At 46.6% G+C, this 22,645-nt stretch overlaps 1 protein-coding gene across 3 annotated transcripts in view; it reads right to left on the bottom strand.

Annotated features, from left to right (window-relative positions):
- Window positions 1-10,019: 10,019 nt before the first annotated feature.
- Window positions 10,020-22,645, bottom strand: part of Add2 (adducin 2) — a 115,531-nt gene continuing 102,905 nt past the window's right edge. For all 3 annotated transcript variants that reach the window (XM_058575101.1, XM_046432387.2, XM_046432386.2), the window contains exon 16: window positions 10,020-18,393. In XM_058575101.1, coding sequence (XP_058431084.1) covers window positions 18,086-18,393 — 308 coding nt within the window. In that variant the 3' untranslated portion in view covers window positions 10,020-18,085. The remainder of the gene's footprint in view (window positions 18,394-22,645) is intronic.

Raw genomic sequence — 22,645 nt, 5'->3', positions numbered from 1 at the left:
AAATGCCTACCTGAACTTGAACTGTGTTAGTCAGCTTTCTGTGACTGTGACAAAATACCTAAGATAATCAACTTAATAAAGGAAAGGGTTTATTTCAGCTCACACAAGTTTCAGCCCATGGTCACTTGGCCCTGTTGCTTTGCGCCCGTGGTGACATAACACATCATGGCAGGAGTGTGACATAGAGGAGCCTGTTCACCTCATGGCAGCAGGAAAGCAGGAAGAGAAAGAGGGGCTGGGGTCCCAACATCCCTTTAAGGGCAGGCCCTCACTGACCTAACTTCCTCCAACAAGAAGGCCCAACCTTTTAAAGATTCCACTACCATGAGCTAGGAGGCCAAGCCCTTAGCACATGGGCCTGTGGGGTTCATTGTAGATACAAGCCATAGCGTCAACCATCTAATCTATCATGTAGCTAGTATCTTTTTTGACTTCCTGGGAAATTTTAGAAGTCCAGGTGTCAATCTGCTGATGGCCTCCCATATCCTTAAAATCTGCTCAGGGGGACTTCAAGGAAGCCAGGCTCCTCCTGGCTTTCGCTTGTGTCCAGTTCTAGCAGTCTCCTCTTCCCTTTGAGAAACAAGAAAATTCCCTCACTGAGAACAGAGTGCTGCTCTTCACCCCAAGCCTGACATGGAATATATACAAAGGTCGTTCACTGAATGAGTGAACTGCTTCCCTAACCCCAGCGTAATCCCTAAACTGTTATTAGAACAGGAGGGATCCTATTTTACCTTGTCTGCCCACATTATTTTACAGAAACCCAGATGGAAGCCGGCATTTGTTCAGGTCACATGATGAACTGGGTGCTGAGGCCGGTATGTGTATTGGTTTCCTAAAGCTGCTATAAAAATTTCACAACGTGGGTGGCTCTTAACAACCAAAGGTGTGACAAAGGCTCAAGTGGAGGATCCTTCCTGGCCTCTTTGAGCTTCTGGGGGACCCAGGTGTTCCCTTGGCTCATGGCTGCATCACCTCACTCTCTGCCTCTACTTTTACATGGCTGTCCCCTCTATATCTGGATGTCATTGTGTCCTATGGTCTTCTCCCTTTTGTATCTTCACATCTCTGTTTTATAAAGATGCCATGCTGGATAAAGGCCCATCCTACCCCAGTGTGGTTTAACTTACTGCATCTTTAGTGGGGGAGTGGGGGTATTTGCAAATAAAACTGTGTTCTGAGTAGTGGGGATTAGGACTCAACTGTATCTCCCCCTACCCCACAGTGGAGACACAATTCAACCAATAACAATGTGGAAAGCGGATATTTTTGTCCCTGGCCTGGCAGGTTTACCAGAGCTGCCCCTGTCTCCAGGCAAGATGATCTAGCTCCACCCAGGGCCCAACCCTGTAGAGATGGTTTTTCCAGCTTGCTGACAGGAAGACGTCAATGAGACTGCTTAAATGTGAATCTGCACTTTGGAAGAGTCTCTTAAAAAATCAGATTCCATTGAGAACTAAATAAACAGAGTGAATGATAAAAGGTAAGTGAAGAATTCCAAACTCAGCAAGAGGCACTAAGGGAATCGAGAAAGTTCCCTCCCCGGAAGCCCTGCACCCCATTTCCTGAGTTCCCACCTCACCTCATAAACTCAGACTCCACAGAGGGCATTCTGGGCAGCGATGCCCATCGTCCCTCTGAGAGGACAGGTCGTGTCCTCCAACCATGGCCGGAAGGTTGGAGAAAGGAGGGGGCTGAAGCAGGCTCTCGTGTGCTCCCCTTCCTCCTGTAATTCCAGACCTGTGCTTTTCCTGCAGTTCAATGGCCTGCTCCCTTCCAGTTGCCACCGTGACCCAGCCAGGCCTATGATGACCCAGAAGTAGGAGCCCAGAGTCCTGGGACTCCTGCCCTGGAAGAGCAGGCTGACGAGGTCTCGCCTTCTGAGGATGACACAATCTTCAAGACTGGAACAGGCTGTCTTTTCTTTTCTTTTTTTTTCAATGGAGACCACAGGCCTCTGTGGATAGGAACAGGCTGTCAGGTCATGCTGGCCCTGTGGTGTTTATTCAAAAAGCCACGAGAATAAGTCTGATTCAGCCTTCCCCATAACTGGGAGGGAGGAGAAGTTTGTCTTGAGGCCTCTACTTCCCCCTCCTTACCGCCCTTCTCGCCTCATTGCCATAGATGGCACCAGTCCTTCCTAACACAATGGCCCATACCTTTGTGTTCACTGGTGTCACCCCTCCCAGGAATCCTTACACTGTTAAAGAGCAAAGCAGAGAGAGATGCACAGTACACAGAAGGATGGTATTGTGTATGCAGAGGCAGTGAGTGGGAGGGGGATGGAGGACTTCCAGTTGGCCCACCACTAACTCTGCTCAGAACTGATGGGGATGGTGGGCTTTCTTGCCAGAAGCCCCATCAGCCAGCAGGAGGAGGGAAGCACAAAGGGCTGGTCAGGGCAAAGGCAAGCCTGGGGCCCAATGAGCTGGTCACCTAGACCAGACCTATGGAAAGCATCATGTTCTTCCACCAAAATAAACTTCAAAAGCAGCGATAAGACAAAAAAAAATACTGGGTAATGACAGGCTGGGCTTCCTTTCATCTAAGCATCTGGAATCTCTTGAAGGCATTAATTATACCTTCCTTCCTTGGATGGAGGAGGAACCAGGTAGTTGTCACCATAGCAGGACATCTCAGGTCCCCAGGCATGAGCACTGGACTGGAGTCAAGAATTCCAGTTTCAGCCCTGTCAATGTAGTGGTTTGACATATAAACAATAATCTTGGTAGTGTAGTCGATGCATAAATAATAACCTTTGTGAAGCACCCATTGATGCCAGCCATCGTGTGACAGCCGCACCTGTCTTATCTCAGGAAGCCCACACAGTATCTCAGGAGGCCCATCTTCTGTTGAAACCCATTTTGCAGATCAGAAAGCCAAGTCCTTGAGAGAATGATCAACTCTGCCAGTAAGGAGGGATGATGGTGTATGGACTCAGGGCTGCTGCCTGCAGGGCCAAGGCTGCTGGGAAAATCTAATGAGACAGAGTATATGAAAGTTCTTCTGAAAGCTCCACATTAATATGAAAGTAAAAGGGAATCGACAGACCAGAGTCCCAGATGAGCTGCCATCCTGCCTCCTGAGGCAGGTTTCAGGCTTTGATATCCCTGGGCGCAATTTCCCTGCTGGTGGTGCCTGTGCAAGATTTAGTCAGGGTTCTGGGGGCTTGATAATGTGGGAGGAACAGCATAGAATGTCCTAGATTTAAATGTAACCTTGTTCCTTTCAAAACCCCTACACAGCTTCTGACACCTTCCGTCTAGGAAAGCTAACCCCTTGTCGTCTTAATCTGATGGTCATAGGAGGAAAAGGATCATTTAAAAATAGTATTCTGCCAGGGGCAGTGGTGCATGCCCATAATCTCAGTGATTCTATTGGCAAGGGCCAGAGGATTGCAAGTTCAAGGCCAGTCTTGGCAATTTTGTGAGACCCTAGCAACTTAGAGAGACTCTGTCTCAAATAAAATATAAAATAAAATAAAATGGGCTGAGGTTGTAGCTTGGTGGTAAAGGGCCCTGGGTTAAATCTCTTGTACCAAAAAAAAAAAAAAAAAAAAAAAGTATTCTGCTGGGTATTGCTTTCTGAGCTCCCCCAGGATTTGAGTGACATTATTTGATGGTGGGCGGACACCATAGGGGTGGGATGGGGAGTGTCTTTTCTTCTTTTGCTATTGAAAAGATTTCTTTTGTAATTCATGATGATGCACTTTATATCATGCCAGCAAGACACCACAGCACCATGACTTCATTGGAGTGTGTACTCAGCCAAGTGAAAACTCCTCTGGGCCTCTTGGCTGTCCTGGGACTCAGTCCCTCCAGGTACCTGTTGTTCCCGCCTCCGCCCAAGGTTACTGAGCACCGCGTTGACACAGAGTGGAGGGCAGGGAGATCACTGATTCAAGGGGAAATCATAAGAGACCTCTCTTGCACTGAAGGGCCAGGAGAAGAGTAGGTGAGGTAGGCATAGAAATACAGGATGGCTGGGACGCAGCATGATGAGACCAGATCCCAAAGGTATCCTTGTAAGATTTGTGTCCAGGGTTCGGATTCGTGTGTGAGAGCGCCCTCTGGAGGCCTCAGGGCATAGCGCCAGCCCAGAAGGGGCGCGTCTTTTCCCCAAACCTGTTGTGAATCTGTCTGCCACAATTCAGTGGGCACCTAGATGCACCTGTGATTTTTAACCTTTTTGTCAACTTCATGAGAAATAAATTGACGTCTATTGGATGGTCTATGTAGCTGGTGAGAATTTAAGGCAGAAAGTAAGATTTTCTCAAAGGTAAGTATTTTTCGTGATTGCTGTGCAAGGTGAGTGCAAACCCGCATAGATAAAATTAAATGCACATCAGGGTTTTTAAAAATCCTTTCCTTTTTTAAGTTGCCACTGTAGCTGTCCTTCATTTAAGGGTTCACTTGGTGATTAAGATAATAATAATTAGAAGAACACTTAGGTAGCACTTACCTAGTATACCACTCTGTCCTAAGAGCTCTAAACAGAGGTGATTATTTAGTGGTAATGGCCCAAGGACAAGGACACTGAATAACCAGACAGCTAGTAAACAGCACAGCTGGAACTTGAATCTAAGGAACCTGGCTCCAGAGTACCCCTCAGCCCTTGACTTGCTCTATCTCATGTCATGTGCCCAAGACAAGCCAAGACCTACAGGCAGCCTCTTTTCCGGGGAGCACATATGCAAGGGTTCATGGTTGTGAGCATTTTTATGGAGAGAAGGTCTTTGCCTCTTGGCACTTTCTTGATCCAAAAAGGTTAAGAACCTACAGCAGTCAGGAGCTGGGGGTTCTAGCCTGACTCTACTATTAAGTAGCCAGGACACTTAATGAAGCCTTATTTTGACCTTGGACAAGCTCCTTTACTTCCATGCCTCAGTTTCCTCATCTGCAGAATGGAGAAGAAGCAGTAAACTATGGGATCTCAGTGACTTCTTCTAATTCTAATATTTCTCTTCTTTGAGTAAGTTTATAAATGCCTGAGCCCTTACCATGCGTGGGCTAAGGTGCTTTGCCAAGTCCTGTAGCTACAAGGAGGAGTGAGATTAGCCTGTGCCTCTAAGGAGATTGCATTCCTCTATGGGAAACAGTCACTAGGTCCAGTCTTCTTCAAGGACAGTTGGAGGCTGGGAAAGCAAACAGCAAAGTGATGTTGGGACAGCACCCTAGGGTGATGAAGGAGGCACAGCCCTTTTTAGAACAGTGGTATCCATGGAGTGTGCAAGAGGTAGAGACCTCTGCTCCAGGCTGCTGTGAGCTAGGCATTGGACCCAATCACTCTTGGATACTAGGTCAATTCTAGATATATCTGGGGGAGACCTCAAGAGCGAAATGTTGGCTGTCCTGCCAATATAGTTCTGGGAAGCCCAAGAATCAGTGGGAAGAAAATAAAGAGATTTGTTCTTATTTGTACTCGAAGCTGGACCATGGGTGATAGTTATAGGCAATAGAGCAAGTTCAGAGGAAGAAGCCAGATCAGCACCTGCCACTACATATAGTAGCAGTGATGAAAATTGTCACACAGAGTCTGGGATCAGAGACCTACAGCATTCTCCCAGAAGTAGCTTCAGTGTTTCAGAGATGGCTAACTGATAAGAGGAATGTACCCTCCTACATGATACCAGGAAGTACCTGCCCAAAAATACATCCCGTGGAAAATAGGTTGTAATCCTGAGCTTGATCACCCCTGGGCGATAAAGCCAGTTTTCCGGACCTACGAGGGAGAGAGCCAGAAGAGTAACCTAACCAACAGGCCAGGGCCATTTCCTGCTTGTAGCATGTGTTCAGAGCCAAGAATGTGGAAGGAGAGAACCGAAATGTCTCACCATGAAGATTGTGACTCCCTCTGAGGGTTCCAGGTTCCACTGCATTTCATTCCATATGAATGCAGTGGAACCTGGAACCCTCAGAGGGAGTCACAATCTTACAGCATTGATGTAAGGAAACTCCGTGATGTGCATGGGAATCCCAATGAAGGCAGAGGGGACAGTCCTCCTTCACCTGGCAAATCAACCAGTGTTCCAGACCAGATCTCATCAAGTGTTTATTTTCCCTCGTTATGGCAAAGCATTTCCCACCCAAGCCTATGGTCAGGTTTTTTCACAATGAATGGGAAGGAGGGTATCGCACTGCCTTCTTAGGAGCCTCACAGAGGGTAGCCACTGCTTCCTGGCTCTGCTTGGGATTTGGGCAGCAATGCTGACAAGAGGCTTCAGCAAGAGGAGCTCTGCCCTGGGTCCTGAGCTTCACAGGGACCTTTCTGACTCTTTCTCTGGCCATACTTCCACAAAAGTGGGGTCAGCAAGGCCAAGGGGGCATACCCACCTGGTACTACATCAGTCTCTGGCTGTCCAGGACACCAAAGTCCCTACCCAAACAGTCCTACTCCACAGGTTCTCCCCAATATCCATTTTTTACAAGGATTTACAGGATGGCCAGAGGGTGGCTGTCCACAGGAGAGGCATGGACAGAGCCTGCACATGAGATCTGGTGTTCACCAGTGTTCACACGAGGCCACTGTGGCAAGGGATGAACTCAGCATTGGCAAGAGAGGAGTAATGGGCCTCAGGCTAGGGGTTAGACACTGGAGATCAGCTCTCCCCATACTGCCATCTTCCTTTGTGGGACTCCAGTGAATCTGAGAAGTCCAAATTAGAACCTGGCCTTCCAGCTCATTCATTATGAATATATACTTTTTAAGGGTAAGGGGGCAGAGTACATTTAATTTGAAATGCTTAGCTGGATTTGATGTTTAGACATACACTGTATGAGCCTCCAATTAAATTATAGCCCTCGGCCAAATACTCAGAGCAGTTCTGTTGGTTGGAGATGAGCTTTGTGGATGCTGAGGTTGTACAAGGCAAAGACCCACCTCTGGAGATGAGGGGCTCCTGCTGCTCATCCTGAAGTCAGTGTGTGTGTGTGTGTGTGTGTGTGTGTTTTCCTGAGGTTTAAACCCAGGGGCACTCCACTACTGAGCTATATCCCCAATCCTTTTTATTTTTGATTTTGCAACAGGGACTTGCTAAGTTGCTGAGATTGGCCTGGAATTTATAAACCTCCTGTCTCAGCTTCCTGAGTTGCTGGGATTACAGGTGTGCACCACCACCCCCAGCATGATATTTTGAGCAGTCAAAACAATGTAAACTAAGATCATCAATTTTATCTTAAAGTAATGGCATTGGTGGGTATGAGTGTGGGGTTTTGTGTGTGTGTGTGTGTGTATAGGGGGATCTTCACATGTGCATGCATATGCATTGGTTTTAAGACAGTAGAAGCCAAACTGTAGATGTACGAAACAGTAAGGTCTTTATGGTGTCTCCCAGGGAATAATAAAAACTTAAAATAATTTAAAAAATAGTTACCAGATTCTTATCCCCCCGTATTGGTTATTTCTCCATCTTACAGACAAGGGATTGATTGTAGCTTAAGTGACTTACCTGAGGGCATAGAGTTCATGAGTCTCAGAGACAGGATTCACTCCAGTGTGGCTCTGGAGTCTCCTATATGGTATCTTGGCCATGAGAACTTACTGAGGTAAACTAGGACCATCCAGAGCTGCCCAAAAGATGGGGACTTAAAAGCCAGGCAGAGTACTAGATATTAGATAATGTTAGAGCTGCTCGGACACGGTCATCAGAGAGGTTCTGAAGGTTTGGATGAGTAAGGAATCTTACTGCTCATTCATAATCTCGTTGCAGGTGACAAAAAGGGACCAGTGTTTATGAGAGCACTGCTAGGGCCTACCAGACCCCAAATGGAAGAAGTCTAAGATGGCAAAATGAATCAGACATAATTTCCTATATTTGTATATGAAATACATCACGGAGGACCACAAGAATGGGATCCTAATTAGAATAAGTTATACTCCATGTATGTATAATATGTTGAAATGCATTCTACTGTCATGTATATCTAAAAAGAAAAATAAAAACTGTATTTTTAAAAAATTCTGGAAGTCTTTCTTGGGACTTTCTACAAAGTGGTAGCAGAGAAGGGAACTCTTGCCCTCTGGTGGCCATCTTTGGTATGGCAGAGGAAGAGGACCAACCTTGGATATGGGGTGGGTGGCAAGGCAAAGTTATTAACTTATATCCTGATGGGTTTTGGTAGTTATCCCATGGCCACTTGAAAGGAAAGGGAACTCTGCTTATAAGTTATATTTTGTCTATTTAATATGTATCGCTACATTATTCAAATCCTACATGCCTACACACACATATATTTGTCTACTTGATTGTGAGGGGAAGAGAGGCATATTAAGATCTCATCTATAATTGTGCTTTGTCTATTTTTTTTTCATGCCCCCATTTATTTCATCTTCATTGAAAAAAAAAAGAGATTCCACTGGTCATTAAATTCTAGTTTGCTAAAAGCACTGAAGATGTTATACCACTGTTTTCTCACTTGCATTATCATTGTCTCCAACAAGAAATTGTGTGTTATCTTTGTTCCTCTGTATATACTGCCTCCTTTTTTGGTTGCTTTAAATATTTCCTTATTATCACTGGCTAAGAGAAATTTATTTATGATGCACCTTACTGTAGTTTTCTCCATGGTTTTTGCACTTGTGATTCATTGAGCTTCTTGGGAAATCATTGGATTGGTTTTTATAACATTTATGGAAATGTTGGCCACTTATTTCTTTAAATCATTTTTCTACCTTCCCCTCCTCTATTCCAGCAACTCCATGCACAACTCTAGTAAGTTGCTTGATATTGTCCAACAGCCCACTGCTGTTCAGTATTTAAAATCCTCTTTCTGTTTCATTTTTGGTAGTTTCTATTGCTGTGTCTTCAAGTTCACTAATCTTTTCTTCAACATATAATCTGTTGTAAATCCCAGTGAGATTTTTCATCTCACATGTATGTTTTCATTTCTAGGAGTTTTGTGTCTGTTTTGATACCTTCTGTGTCTTAACCTTTTGGATGCATGAACAATAGCTATCATAACTTGTCTGATGATTCTAAGATCTGAGTTATACGATGGTTTGCTTTTTTCCCCTTCTTTATAAGTCTTGTTTTCATATCTCTTTTGTCTGTCTGGTAATTTTATTAGATGTCAGACAGTATGAATTTTCCTTGTTGGGTGCTAGATAATTCTGTACTCTTATAAATAATCTTGACCTTTGTTTTGGCATGTAGTTAAGTTTCTTTGAAACAGTTTAATCTTTGGAGGGTCTTGTTTCTAAAATTTCCTAGACAGGAGCAAAACTGCTTTTCTTCTAGGACTAATTAATCCCCACTACTGAGACCCAGTCAGTGCCCTTCTGTGTACTCTATCCAAATGCCCCATGAACATGAGGTTTCCTGTCTGAGAAAGAGCGAGAGGCTCTCTTCCTGACCCTGTGTTGGTACCAGCCACCATTTCTGATCCTTTCAGGTATTTATTTCCTTGGCTGTATATCATTTCCTCACATACAGAGGTTGACTGGTATTCTGCTAATACTGCAAGGGAACCTTCTGTGCATCTTGAGTCTTGTCAAAATGCACTCTTTCGTTTCCTGGTATTCTATCCAGCAACCTCCAGCTATTTTGATCCCTCAGGACTCTCAGCTCCATCTCTTTAAGAGCATTTGCCAGGCTCCACTTGGGTTTGCCCTCCCTGCACCATGACCTAGAAAGTTTCTTAGGGCCCTACACTGGGACAACCAGCGGGTTCACTCCATGTATTTTACATCTCTCTGGGATCACTGTCTTTCATGAAGATCATGGTTTCATATGTATTTTTCTTTTCTGGGGTTATTTTAGGCAGGGTGGTAAATTGGTCTCTTGTTACTGAACTTCAGCTGGATTTCAACTGATTCATTTTTCATTGCTGTTTCAAATGATTTGGAATCTATATAGTCTTTTAATTAAGACTATCTTTAAATGCATACAAATCATCTCTAGGCTCACAACTGTTATGAACTGAATGTTTGTCTCACCCCTAAATTCAAGTGTTGAAATGGATTGACTAACAAAATTTTATATGTAATGGGATCAGCATTCTTCTAACAATTTAAAAAATGAAATAATCTAGTAAGTCCCTTTTTTCAGTGAGAAATTTAGTTTTACCTCCTTGCTGCTCCAAATTATTCTTTATTATATTCCAGTAACTACTTTTTAACCACTCACATTTTGTTAAATTAACCATGAACAATTAGACTCAGTTACATGTTTAATTGAATTGCTCACTACCTTATTTCAATTGCACGTCCTTCCCATTGTTATTTATCATATTAATTTTCCAATCAACAGGATACATGATTGACTAGTTTTTTTTTTCCCTTGTTGATGGATTCTCTCGCACCTAAACATATATTTATGTTCTCATTCATGACCAATAATATTTAACCTGCTATTAATTGCTTATGCCTCATTTGAAAATGTAACTGTGTTTTTCATCATCTAAAAATATTTTCTTGACTTAAAGTGCTTCTTTTTCATGACTGGCTGATCTTTCCTGATAAGCAGAATACTGGATGTGCCTAACCTTTTTCTTTTTGTAGCAACATGGATTAATGGAGGGCAGTGTACTCTGGTTCTCAGATTGCTCTTCTTTTAAACTACAAAATTGTTACCAAATTATCTTTCTCCGTTATTTTTCTTGACTAAGTGAGATCTCTATCCAGATTGGAGTTGGCCCTTGTCCCAGAGGTGTGGCCCCTGTGCAAAAGCAGAGGAAAGATTTTGACCTCTCAGAGTGACACTTTGCCAGACTGGATGTTGCGTTATCTGCGTGGCCGTGGTGGAACTCCTAGTAACTTGGCTGAAAGTTTCCTCTTTATATTTTTTCAGGTAATCAGGATTAACTGGAGCCATGGCACCATTCTGTGACCCTGTCAGGATTCTGGTGCTAAAGCTCTCTCTGACCCTTGTTACTTAACACTTGTGCAACAGGGTTCTAGCAACACCCTGCTCACTAGTCTTGAGGCCAGGACTGGCCCTGCCACATTTCCCAGTGTCCCCCGGCCCTCTCTCCCTGCTATCCTCACTGCTTGCTCTGAATGAGAACTGCCCTCCATACTGGATCCTTTCCATTTCCTCTCCAGGGACACTTTCATGTGCAGTGATTGTCCATCCTCTGAGAAGTGGGTTTAATGTCTTCTTCCTGCACTGGAGATATTTCTCAGCATTTCTGGCAAGCAGAGGGCACTCTGCTTCCACATTTGCATCCCTTTAGTCACTACAGTGAAAGTGGAGGGGGAATAATTCCAGCTGTGGGTTGGTTTGCATCCCCATGTTAAATGGCAGCAAGCTTTACAAAGTGTAGTCAGCATTTTCTGTTCTCTTTGACCCCATCAGTGCACACAGCTGTGAGAAGACAGAGAAGTCGTGCTCCTTGTGGGTGGTTTTCTTGGTGTCTTCAGCAGAGGGGAAACTGAAGACTTTGGGGCAGATGAGGGCCTGGGTTCTTTGCTGCTTAGGTTCAGAGGAGCCTGCGGGACTTTCAGGGAACCTGGATGTAAGAGCAAGGTGGGGCTCTGACCTTGGATGCAGGCAGCATGTGGGGAACAGATCTGCCTGGAGCAGGGGCCTGGGATGGAGGACCATTGCTCAGGATGCTCAGGCCATGGGAAGCCCTGGAAAGAGCAAGGGCTGGGTGACCTAGAAGACTTCAGTTTGATTATGGGGCTTGCTACTTACTTACTTGCAGCCCAAGAAAGTCTCCTTGTTCCAGAGCCAGCGTCCTCATCTGCAAAGTGAGTCATAATAATAGAACCACCTCTGGGGCTTGTGGGGATTAAAGAGGAGCTATCCTTCAATGGCACCTGGCATCTGCTGTGGGTGCTCCACAGATCCTGGGTGCACTCCATATTTTCTGAGTAATGCAACAGCTGGAAGGGAGCCAAATAGACTTGCTCCTCTTCTCTCTCTTCCAATCTCCCATCCTAGGAGTAGCTCCATTTGTCTTACCCTCTTTGGGGTGACTTCTTACCTCTCCCCAGCCCTCTGATTCTAGGACCACACCTCATTCCATTCCAGCTCATCAATTTGCCCCTGCAGGGCCATCCCATTTGTTTTCACAGTCCCCCTCTCAATCTGCCCCTGTCAATTTTCCTCCACTAAGTTGTTTCCAAATCCACATGACTTGTGCCTTCTCAGAGGATGCTAGTATTTGTGACCTCCCTTCCCATGTCAGCACTCAATTATATGTGCGTTCTGCTTCCCACATGTGAGCAATGGTCACAAGGGTAAAGGTGTCTCACCTGGTCACTGTTTCCAGAAATAGACCCCCTTTCTGACGTTTGCTTTCCTGGTATCCTGGAGAACCGAGCAGCCAACAGAGATGGGTCACACACACCGGGAAGCCAAGCACGTTAGATTTACTAGGGTAATATCCGCAGGTGAGATAACAGCACATACATACAGAAATCCACGGGCAGAGATACCACCCCAGCAACACAGTCAGACACCAAAGCAGCAGAAGGGCTCAGGAAGTGGCTTTGGAAAGTTCTCGTGAAAATCCAAGGGCAGCTTTGGTGCTCAGAGATTCAAACAGAAAACTATACAAAACCATCCCATAAATATATATATTATATATGTGCATATATATATATATATAAAATTGCAAAATAAAAGCCCCAGAGACTAACTGTCCATCTGCACGTTGGTGGCTCAATACACGTGTTAGCACACAGAAAGGCAAAACCGTGTGTGGGAAAGGTGCGTGACCCAGGGGGCTGGCATTTCAGTAGCAGAGAGAGTATTTACATGGAACCCCTATTTGAAACCTCACAATACTAGGAAAAGCTAAACACAGACAATGTATGTACAAGGGAAGACAGTAAGTAGTACTCCCTAGTGACGATTGTCAGACACAGACAACTCACTGAAACCATCCACAGCTTTAAACAACACTGCACTCCCTACCTAGGCTGGGTTCCTGCTGCCCTGCGCCCCAGCCGGGCCACCCCAGGCTCCCGACTGCTTGTTCTTCCCACTTCTCAAACACTGGGACTCAGTAGTTAAGAGCAGATCATGGGAATTTAAAGGTGGACACAGTCCCAGGGGATCAAATCATCACCCACAAAGCAAGACCATCACCACAAAGCAAGACTATATTTTAGGGAATCCCCTCCTTAAAATATATTCCCCTCCCATTGTATATAAGGGGCTGGGATGTTTTCCAAGTGAGGCCCCTGTGTCCTTGGTCTGACTTTCATCATCTTTCTGATTAATTTTAAAAGGGACGATCTGCCTTTGGGCTTTTAAGTTTGACAAGATGATCTGATAGAGGGGAGAAGCATTTCGGGTCTTCCTAGAGCTATTTTCCCACCACCCCATAAACGCTGGCAATCACCCTACTTGGTGATAAGGGAAGTGCCCCCATCGTGGCCTGCCTCGTCCCGATGCCTGGGAAAGAGTGGGTGGGAAGGGAGCTGAAGACCAGAGGCTACCAGGAGGACCCCCAGAGCCTTCCCAGGCTGAGGCCCACTCCAGCTGCCCCAGAATCCCTCCCTGCTCAGTCGCCAACTCCCTCCTCCACCTTCTGGCCTGTCTCTCATAGTGATGACCCAACTTTGGGGGGGGGGGAAATCTACAACCACCTAAGAATGCAAACGTTTACTTCCGTATTTTTAAAGACCACCACCAACTGGAGGTTCTTCCTAATTGCTCCTAAGATGCCTACCTTCTCCATGGAACTGCCTATGTAAATACAATGAAAGCCACTTTCTCCGCCAAAGGATCCCCTCACCTGAAATCCCCATGCTGACCCCTGGGTGAGTGTGGCTTCTCACTGCAGACGTGTCTTGATGGCAGAGCCCTACCGAGTCTCTCATTCCTGACCAAAAGTATACCTCATCCACGGAGATCAGCCGGTTGGACAGGACTTTGGGGACTAAGTATGTTATGGTGTATAAGCTTTTTCAGGTTGTGGTGCACAGAGAAGTGGGCACAGATGGCAACTCATGAGCTTGTATTAAATCACCCCTTTCAATGTGGGACAGATATGATGTCCTATCAGGTTTAGAGCCTGGATGCCCTGTCCTTTCTATGGGTGTGGAGAACACAGACTTATCTTCTCAGACTCCTTGAATTTTATGGTCTTAGATCAAGGGTTTATTTGGGCTCAGTGATGAGAGAAGATATAAGAAGACCTGTTTCCTCCATGCTCAGAGTCAGCTGCAGCAGTGCCAACCAATGGAGGGCCTCTGCAGACCCACATGGGTAAAATGAGTGAGGGGAAAACATTTCCTCACCTGTTGAATAGTCAAGAAGGGCTTTCTTTCTCTTGACCTAAAATGTAAAATTCACACTTATGAGAAAGCATGGTGTCCTGGCCTGTGATAGGCTGTGTCTCCTTCTGTCTCCAAGCACGGCATCCTGGAAAAATCAACTTATTTCTAATCTTTTGACTTTCAAAAGTTAATCATGCCATAGGGTAAATGGTTCTTTTAGATCCACAGCAACCAAAGAAGTGGATCGATAGCATTTCTTCCCATGCTGACAAGAGCCATGGCCCCTCTGTTACAACAGTGCCAAACAACCTCTGAATAACCACCCTGGCACGTCACCATGGGTGAGGGACAGAATTATCCAGCAGAGGACAGGATCTGACGCTTGGCCTATGTGATTTGGTGGTGTGGGGCAGGGCTTTATGGTGGGCTTACTACTATAAGAACCTGTAACCCCTCATCCAAATCCTCCCAAGTCCTTTAGACTCAGAGGAATAAACTCATGTTACCTGTAGGAGTTTCAATGGGGGTTATTTTCACGTAGCTGAAGTAGGGCAGTAACTTGGGTCAGCTGTGGGCCAGGAAGCTCTGGTGTAGCCCAGATCTGGGCTGCAGCAGGGTCAGAGAGTCTCTTGGCAATGCCTTTTGCAGTTTGGGAGGAGGTCACATGGTATGGATGGTTCTCCCACACCACAATTGGCTACCAGCTACCAGTGCACAGAGGCATTGGACCCAAGTTTGTCCCTCTGTGACCACTGACCCCTCTTCCTCTCTGCCCCAGCTCTTGCCTGCCTTCCCACGGAAACAGGCTCAGACGCTTCTCTACTGCTCAGATCAGCCACTCACAGTGAAGCAGACTGGTGCACATTCTCTTATCCCTTTTCTGTGTCCTATCTGAGCACAAGGGCTCAATTAGAAACTAATCCATTGTCTAAAAGCTTGGAGCTCATGAATATTCATTTTCTCCAATCAGATACCAAACTTTCAGTCGATTTTTATGCAGAGCCAAATAAAATACTCTCTCACCCTCGTGGCCTGCGGGTTTGTCTGGACTGCATGGCTGTTTCTACAGCACTTGGTGCTAGTCCTCCAGCCTGCAGCAGAATGGACAGCATCCTTCACAGGCGAGGGAAGAAAACAACGGTCAGGTTGATGCAACCCTTTCCCAGCAAACCCATGCCGAGATGAAACAGAACTGAGTAGGGGACATAAGCTCTTCCTGCCTTATTAAAAATCTCAAAGGGACTCTGGGCTGGAAACTCACTATTTGCTATAGAAGATAGTGTGGTTCCTTGCTTCTGTGCATAGTCTTCCCTCATTTGGGAATAGGAAACCCTTGTCTTTCTGGGAAGTTCTTCTTTGTTTTGAAAACCTAACTCCACCATCATCACTTTCAGGAATGTGCCTCTGGCCCCCAAAGAAAACCAAGTGTTGCTTCCTTATGCCACCCCTCTGCACTCGCCTGTTCTGTGTTGGTCTGTGGGCCTCCTACTGTGAGTTTCTTGTGGGTAGGAGCTCTGTCCTCCCTTCACACCGGCACCAGGACCCAAGCTCAGTGCATGTTTTCTAAATACACAAGGAATGAACAGATTGGCAAATATGAAGTGGACTCGTGGCACAATCCCACGGATGATGCTCCAGCAAGGCTCCGACATTTTCACCTGAATGAGGGCTTGCTAAGGTAAAGGGAATACAGAGCGTTTGCCAAGTACGGAGCCATCAACAGACACCTCTGAGCAACGATGACTCTCACACAGAGCTGCTCCGGAGGTCACGTCCACTCCTCCCTTCTCTGCCGCCTTTTATTCTGGTAACCATGACTGCTTCCTTTTAACGTCAGCATCATGTGTAATTCTGAGCGGCTGCTCAACAAATCCTATGAAAGGATGAATGAATAAATGGAAACCTAGTTTTTAAAGAAGGCATCAGAGGATTGGCTTTTAAAGGCATTTCCCATATGACAGATTTTTTTTTTCTGAGATGTCAGTGCCCCGTTGGGTTGTCCATCCTAAGACAGGACCCAACCAGGAAGCAGAGGGGCCCTAGCAGTTGGGAACCCGTGCTAGGTTTTCAGCATTGGGTTTTCCTTGGCCATGTCAGTTTCCTTCCTTTTCAAGAAATAGCCAACTGTGGATGGTGTTTCCTGCCCCAACCGGAAGGCTCCTGCCTGTCTTGTCAGAAGACCACATTCACAGGCCACCAGGAGTTCAACATGCATCAGTGAAAGTGGACATAGGTAGTTTCCTACCTTCATTTCAAGTGCTAACATTATGCAGTGGACACTAGTCTTAGAAATGGTTCATGGACTAAATCACCTTCAAGAATTAAAGTTGTCCATTCATCAGAGATTGTTAAAGAGAAAGGGCTCAGGACTCAGACTGACCCAAGTTCAAATCTAGACTTTAGGTTTTTCTTTTGGGAGTTCAGTTTCCTGGTGATCAAATGGGAATCATCTTATCCAACTCACAGGATTGTTGTGAGGCTTACAGGGTGTCATGTATGTGAAGCCTGCACAGTGTCCTTGGACTTGAAATGCTCAAAAATGGAAAACTATGGTCCTATGGTTAAGAACTTCCAAAAATATTTTTACATTAGTCAGGACAAAAAAGAGAAATTTTCTTTGAAGACACTGTGCTTTAAAGAGAATGGATTGTCTAGGAGTCAACAATGCTCATGAATCAATGCCCCATAGAAGATCATGAAAAAATAGTGTTGGATTTAAAACAATAGCTGTAGCTATGACCAGGCCCCAGGACAGACAGAGTGACAGGGCTGGGGACACCCAAGCATTTCTCTGAGCGCTGGCCCAAGAGGATTAATCCTGAAAGACACATTTCTGTTTCTCCTTTGATGGACCCAGAATAACTTGGATCTGGACCCCCAAGGAAGCCAAGACTAAGATGCCAGTTCTCTGCTCTGGAGCAAGTGCTCTGGGTTTGAGGGAAGGTCAGGGGACACCTGGCTGCTGGACAGGAATGAGGCAGGTACAGTGCATTGCTGGGTGTGTCATGCAGAGCTAGAAAGGCAGCATCTCCTGTGCCACCTTGATCCTCCTTATACAACGCAAAGCCAACGGAGGATTTAAATTTCCCCACTTTTCTGCCCTGAGCATGAGATAACATTTTCTTATGCTAAGTTTGGTTTTAGTTTTGAAGCACTTGAGATGCACAATACAAACAGGTCAAGTTCCTGGCTTCTGATACTGATCAGACCATCCCTGATCGTCAGGCTGACTTGGCTTGCCCTCACATCGGCCAACACCTACAGCTCTTCTATTCATCGTTCAAGTGGTTACATGAAGACAGCTCAGGGGTAGTGCTCGGGGAAGTGCAAGCTAAGCCATCAGCCTTGGGAAGAAAGGTTAACTTCTATTGGCGGGGACAGGTCAACTTGTCTCGTTACTTTGAGCAACAGGGTAGGGACCCAAAATGGACAAGAGAAACAAGATTTCTCAATGCGGCCATATCTCCATATCACAGAGATGGGCCTTCTGGGAAGAAATGGACCTTACTCAGGGGAAGTCTCGACCTGTTTGATTTAGTCTGAGCCTGTGAGAGCTCATAGCCCATTTCTTGCCTTCCTGCCCTGGGCTCAGATTGGCGGGCAACGTCCTGACAAAGGTGGCCCACAACTAGGCAGTGTTGTGAAGTGGAAAGAGCACTAGACTGGGGGTCCGAAGACCTGAATTCTAGTGCGGACTCTGCCGCTAACTATCTGTGTGACCTTGGGCAGTCACCTGATTTCTCTGGTGTAACTGTAAAATGAGGGGTTGGTCGGGTGATCTCAAGTTCCCCCTCTGAGTGTGATCCCGGGTCCTATTCTATCCCTTCTTGGCCCTGTGCTTCCAGGGACAGAATTGGGAGAAGGGGAGGGGAGGAGGGAGAAGATGCAAATGGGAGTCCGTGGGTGCCACCGATCAGGACTCCACTTTCTCCTTCTTTTTGCTCTTTTTCAGGAAGGAGGGGGTTCGGAATTTCTTTTTCTTCTTGGAGGGAGACTTGGAGGGCGAGCCCTCTGGGGACATGGGACCGCTGGTGACTGACTCGGTTTTGTCCTTGGAGGTATCGACGTCCGTGTCGGCGTTGGTGGTCATCTGGCTCAAGCCTCTGCTGAGGATTTCCTCTGCAGTCTGCTCTTCCTCCCTCCCGTTGACCACCACCCCTTCTGGCTGGGCTGTTTCGGGCTCAGTGGTGGCTTTGCTTGTTTCTGTCTCCTTAACATCTTCTAGAAAAAGAACAAAAGACATGACCGTAAGATTTCATTCAGATGAGAGTGTCCACCTGGGAAAAAAACACTTCTGGTTCAGTCTAGAACAATGGTTGGGGAGGCAGACTGACATGGGGATGCAGAACAGGGTTCTGAGGCAAATGGGAGGACAAGGCTGTCATCCGAACACTGCACCCCTTTCTACAAGGCCTGCTCCTACATCCTAGGTAGGACAGTGACCCTGGACTCTTGTCTACACACTGAACAGACATGGAGGTCAGAACATGGCAGGCATCCCAGCAAAGACTCAGCTCAGGACATTTCTAGGCACAGAGCTAGGAACACACACGAGGGAGGAGAGAGGCTGATGGAAGGAGGGAACGTGTCCTGGACATCTTAGGGGAGGCATCTGAGAATCGCTGAAGGCAGAGCAGTTTCACTAATAAAACCATGGAGGTTGCATGTTGGTTTCACTTCTTACACCAGGCGAGCTGCCTAGGAAAATATGGAAAGTATCTTCCCAAGAGGCAGAGAGGAGAAAGCTGGGAGGATGGAATTCCCTGAGTGGTGTGGACCCTGCATTTCTATGATACAAGGGTTAGTCATAAGGGATCCACCCATCTAATGGCACCCGGGGATGGCCAGGTGCCATGTGCAAGGGCAGAGCTGCTCAGACCCCAGGAACTAAACCCTCCAGTGGCCCTTCCTCCCCTCCCCACCCACATCCCACCCTCTTTCCATGCAAGCTTTGGAATGCCGGCTCAAGAGGGAGGAGGGGAAATGTAAAACCACACACTTTGAGAAGTAGAAGGCACCGTACTGGTAGTCTGGCTTCCTCCTTGTTTATAACTAAAAACTGAGCAAAGCTGTAAAACGGTGGGTCGGCCTCGGTTCACTGACTTCTAGTCCAGTGCTGTTCTCAACCCAAGCTCAAAGGAGCATCCGTGTGTGGCTGTGTGTGAGCTCATGTGAGTGTGTGAGTACGTGTGGTGTGAGGGTTAAAGTGAGCTGCATGTGTGTGGGGAGTGTGGAGTCTAAGTGTGAGTGTGTGTGGAGGGTGTGGAGGGTGTGTTACCCCAAGAAGTCAGCTCCGCAGGATCCTCCATGTGGGAATGTGGGCTCTGGGGGAAGGGATAGTGAATGTCACAGAAGTGGGTGGAGAAAGCGTTCTAGAGAAGCATGGGGTTCTGACGGGTGAATGGGGACACGTCTGGTTATGTGGAGGGTTACATGGAAGATGGAATTCCCTGAGGGCTGGAAGGGGGACCTTAGGACAGTTAGGATGGGCTGGATTAACTGCTTGGGCAAGATCTCCTTGTAATGAGGCCTATTGTAACTTCTGAAACCGACAAGTCGAAGCCTTCTCCCAGACGCCTTCTGGAAGACTCCCTCCTGGCACCACAGACTCTGGTCCCTGGCTCCCATTCTTTCCACTGCCCAGCCCACGTCCTCTCATCATCCAGCTGCCCAGTTCTCCAGCTCCTGATTCCTATGGCCCTTGCCCAGTCCCCTCACCTCTGCCAGGAATTCCTGTGGCCATCACCTGGCATGCTCCTGAATGCCATCCGTCAATCTGGACACAACCTTCTGTCTATCACTTGTCCCCATTGTACCTGCCATTTAGCCTCCTCAGCCTCCCAGTCCCTGCTGCCACCCCAGCCTGATTTCTTCTGTCTGGAGGGCCCTCCTCTCCCCTCTCTGTGTCCTCAACCTTCACCTCATGCAGTGAGTCAGCTTGATTGTTTCATCTTCCTTAAAGTTTTTTCCGATCCCCATTTCCACTTCTGGGTCGAATTGACCACTGTCTTTGCTGCCTCCACTACAAGAACTTTTAATCACCATAATTATAAAACTATTAGACCTGGGTGATTTTTTTATGCCTCTCTCTTCCTCTTCTGAACTGAAATAAATTTGGGCAAGACTATCTAATTATCTATGTAACTAGCTCCTAGAAGATACTGAGAAAAATGGCTGTGGGAGTCCATGAATAACTGAACACATGAGCAAATAATGAACATGTGAATGGATTTATACTACCCAAGGCAATGCCACCCCCTCATTATATTTCCTGTCTACTCCACCCTGAGCTTTCTAAGGATCCATCATGTAATGCCACCCAGGTGCTACACTTCCCGACCCTCATCATCTTCATTCCCAATTGTCCTGGACCCTCCTCATCTTCATTCCCAATTGTCCTGGACCCTTGCAACCCCTCCACCATGGCTCTGCAACTTAAATCCAGAGACTCACGACAGGTGCTCACTTGAATGACACAAGGATATATTCTCAAGCTTGACCCTTGGTGCTCTTCAAAATGACTTTGGGACTTGTTTTTTAGCTTCACAAATACAACTGTGGATCAGAGGGGCTTCCACTTTCTGTTCTAGTGTCATTTCCTGCCTGGCGATGACGAGGATTCTTACTCTTCCTGTGCCCTTCATGCGTTCCCCATCCATTTCCCTTCCCACACCTTCTCTGCCATCCACCTCAGCTACAACCTTGGCCCCTGGTGAGAGTCTTGGTTTACACCCATGTTCTTCTCACCATGTAGAAAACAAGGGCCACACCCAGTGTACCCACTCTGACCTCAGACAGCTCTCTGATGGTGAATTGTTTTGGTGGGTCATGGCAAATGGAGTGTGAGTGGAGAAGCCAAACTGAGGTCGCCACTCCCTCAACTACAGGGACAGAGACCACTTGAGAGTTCTGTTGGCCAAGAAATGAAGCAGTGGTACAGGACTCCAAAAACAAGTATGGGTCCCTTAAAAGCATCAGGGACTGGCTCTGAGAGTCTAGACCCTTCCTCTGTTAGTGACTCAGGGAGTTAAGTTGGAGAGTAGGCCGGGAGGGACCCCGAGAATTAGGTGCAGGTGGGAGTTTACCTTCCAGCATCCACTAAGAAGCATAGACTTTCTCTCCTGAGTGGGGTGCTTGGGACTCTGGGAATAGGGGATGGTGGGGGAGGCAGAGGGTGGAAAACTGGGGGCTATGTTTAAGGATGGATAAGGTAGCTGGAGAGAACAAGGAGTAATTCAGAGAGCACATGATTGGGAGCAAGACTAGGCTCAGAGACCAGGTCTACTCCCAGACCCCATAGGTCTGCAGGACAGAGGGCTGAAAGACTTCCAGATTCTGAAAGAGAAGGCAGGCTTCTGTAGGAGGTGCAAAGCCTCCTAGATGCTCTACTTCTCAGACTTGATTTCTCATTATCCCATAGTCTCCATCCACTTGCTGCCTCTTGGTTCACCAGTGTCCCTTTGATGATTAATTCTACAAGTCCACTTGACTGAGTTAAGGAATGCCCACATAGCTGGTAAAACAATCCTTCTGGGTATGTCTGTGAAGGTGTTTCTGGAAGAGATTAACACTTGAATCGGTAGACTGAGTAAAGGAGTTGTACCCTCATCAAATAAGGTTGGGCATCATCCAATCTGTGGAGGGTCCAAATATAACAAGAAGGTGGAGAAAGGTGAACTCTCCTCTTGAGCTGGGACATCCATCTTCTCCTTCCTTCACACATTAGAGATGCTGGATCTCAGGCCTTCAGGCTGAGGGTGAATAAAACCACTGACTTTCCTGGTTTGCCAGCTTGCAGACACTCAATCATGAAGCTTCTCAGCCTCCAAAATCATTCCCTAGTAAGTCTTCTTTTATATGTCTATATATGCCCTATTAATTCTGTTTCTCTGGAGAACAGCTAATACAGTCACCTCCCAGGAATGTCTTTTCTCCCTGCTTCCTGACTACCATCTCTGGACAGCCTACCCCACTACTATCTGCCAATCCAAGTATACATGTCCCCAAAGTCTGGCTCAAGACAGCTTGTGCATCTGCCTGGTATTTGACAACGACCTTGCCCTCTTCTAAACCTACTGTTCACATAATCATTTTGCACTTGCATGCATCACTCATCTTTTTTAAGACATCATTTATCACCCCAGTAGACCATTCAGGACAGAGACTGTCTTACTTCTCTGGCAGCCATCATCATCCAGCTCAGTGATAACATGCTCAAGCCTTTTTCCAGGTGAGACCAGATGAAGGTCAACAGAGGATACCTTGCTTCTCTTCAGCAGCCAAATCTTCTGTGCCCACGCACTGGAGTGAGGACATGGGGAAGGAAAGAGGCCTCGCCTAACTACAGGAGCAAGGATGCCTTTCCTCGCTGGCCTAATGAACCTGGCCTTCTAACATCTCAGGGCCAAATTCCATGATCCCTGGCCCCAGCCCTGTTAGGTGCAGGACAGGCTGAGTAAGTTGTCTGCAGGAC

The sequence above is a fragment of the Marmota monax genome, unplaced genomic scaffold (genome assembly GCF_021218885.2).
Source record: "Marmota monax isolate L192 unplaced genomic scaffold, Marmota_monax_Labrador192_F-V1.1 WCK01_AAM20220418_F8-fsc00106, whole genome shotgun sequence".
Lineage (NCBI taxonomy): Eukaryota > Metazoa > Chordata > Mammalia > Rodentia > Sciuridae > Marmota > Marmota monax.
The sequence above is the reverse complement of the archived record's forward strand: the minus strand, read 5'-3'. Positions and strand labels throughout refer to the sequence as shown.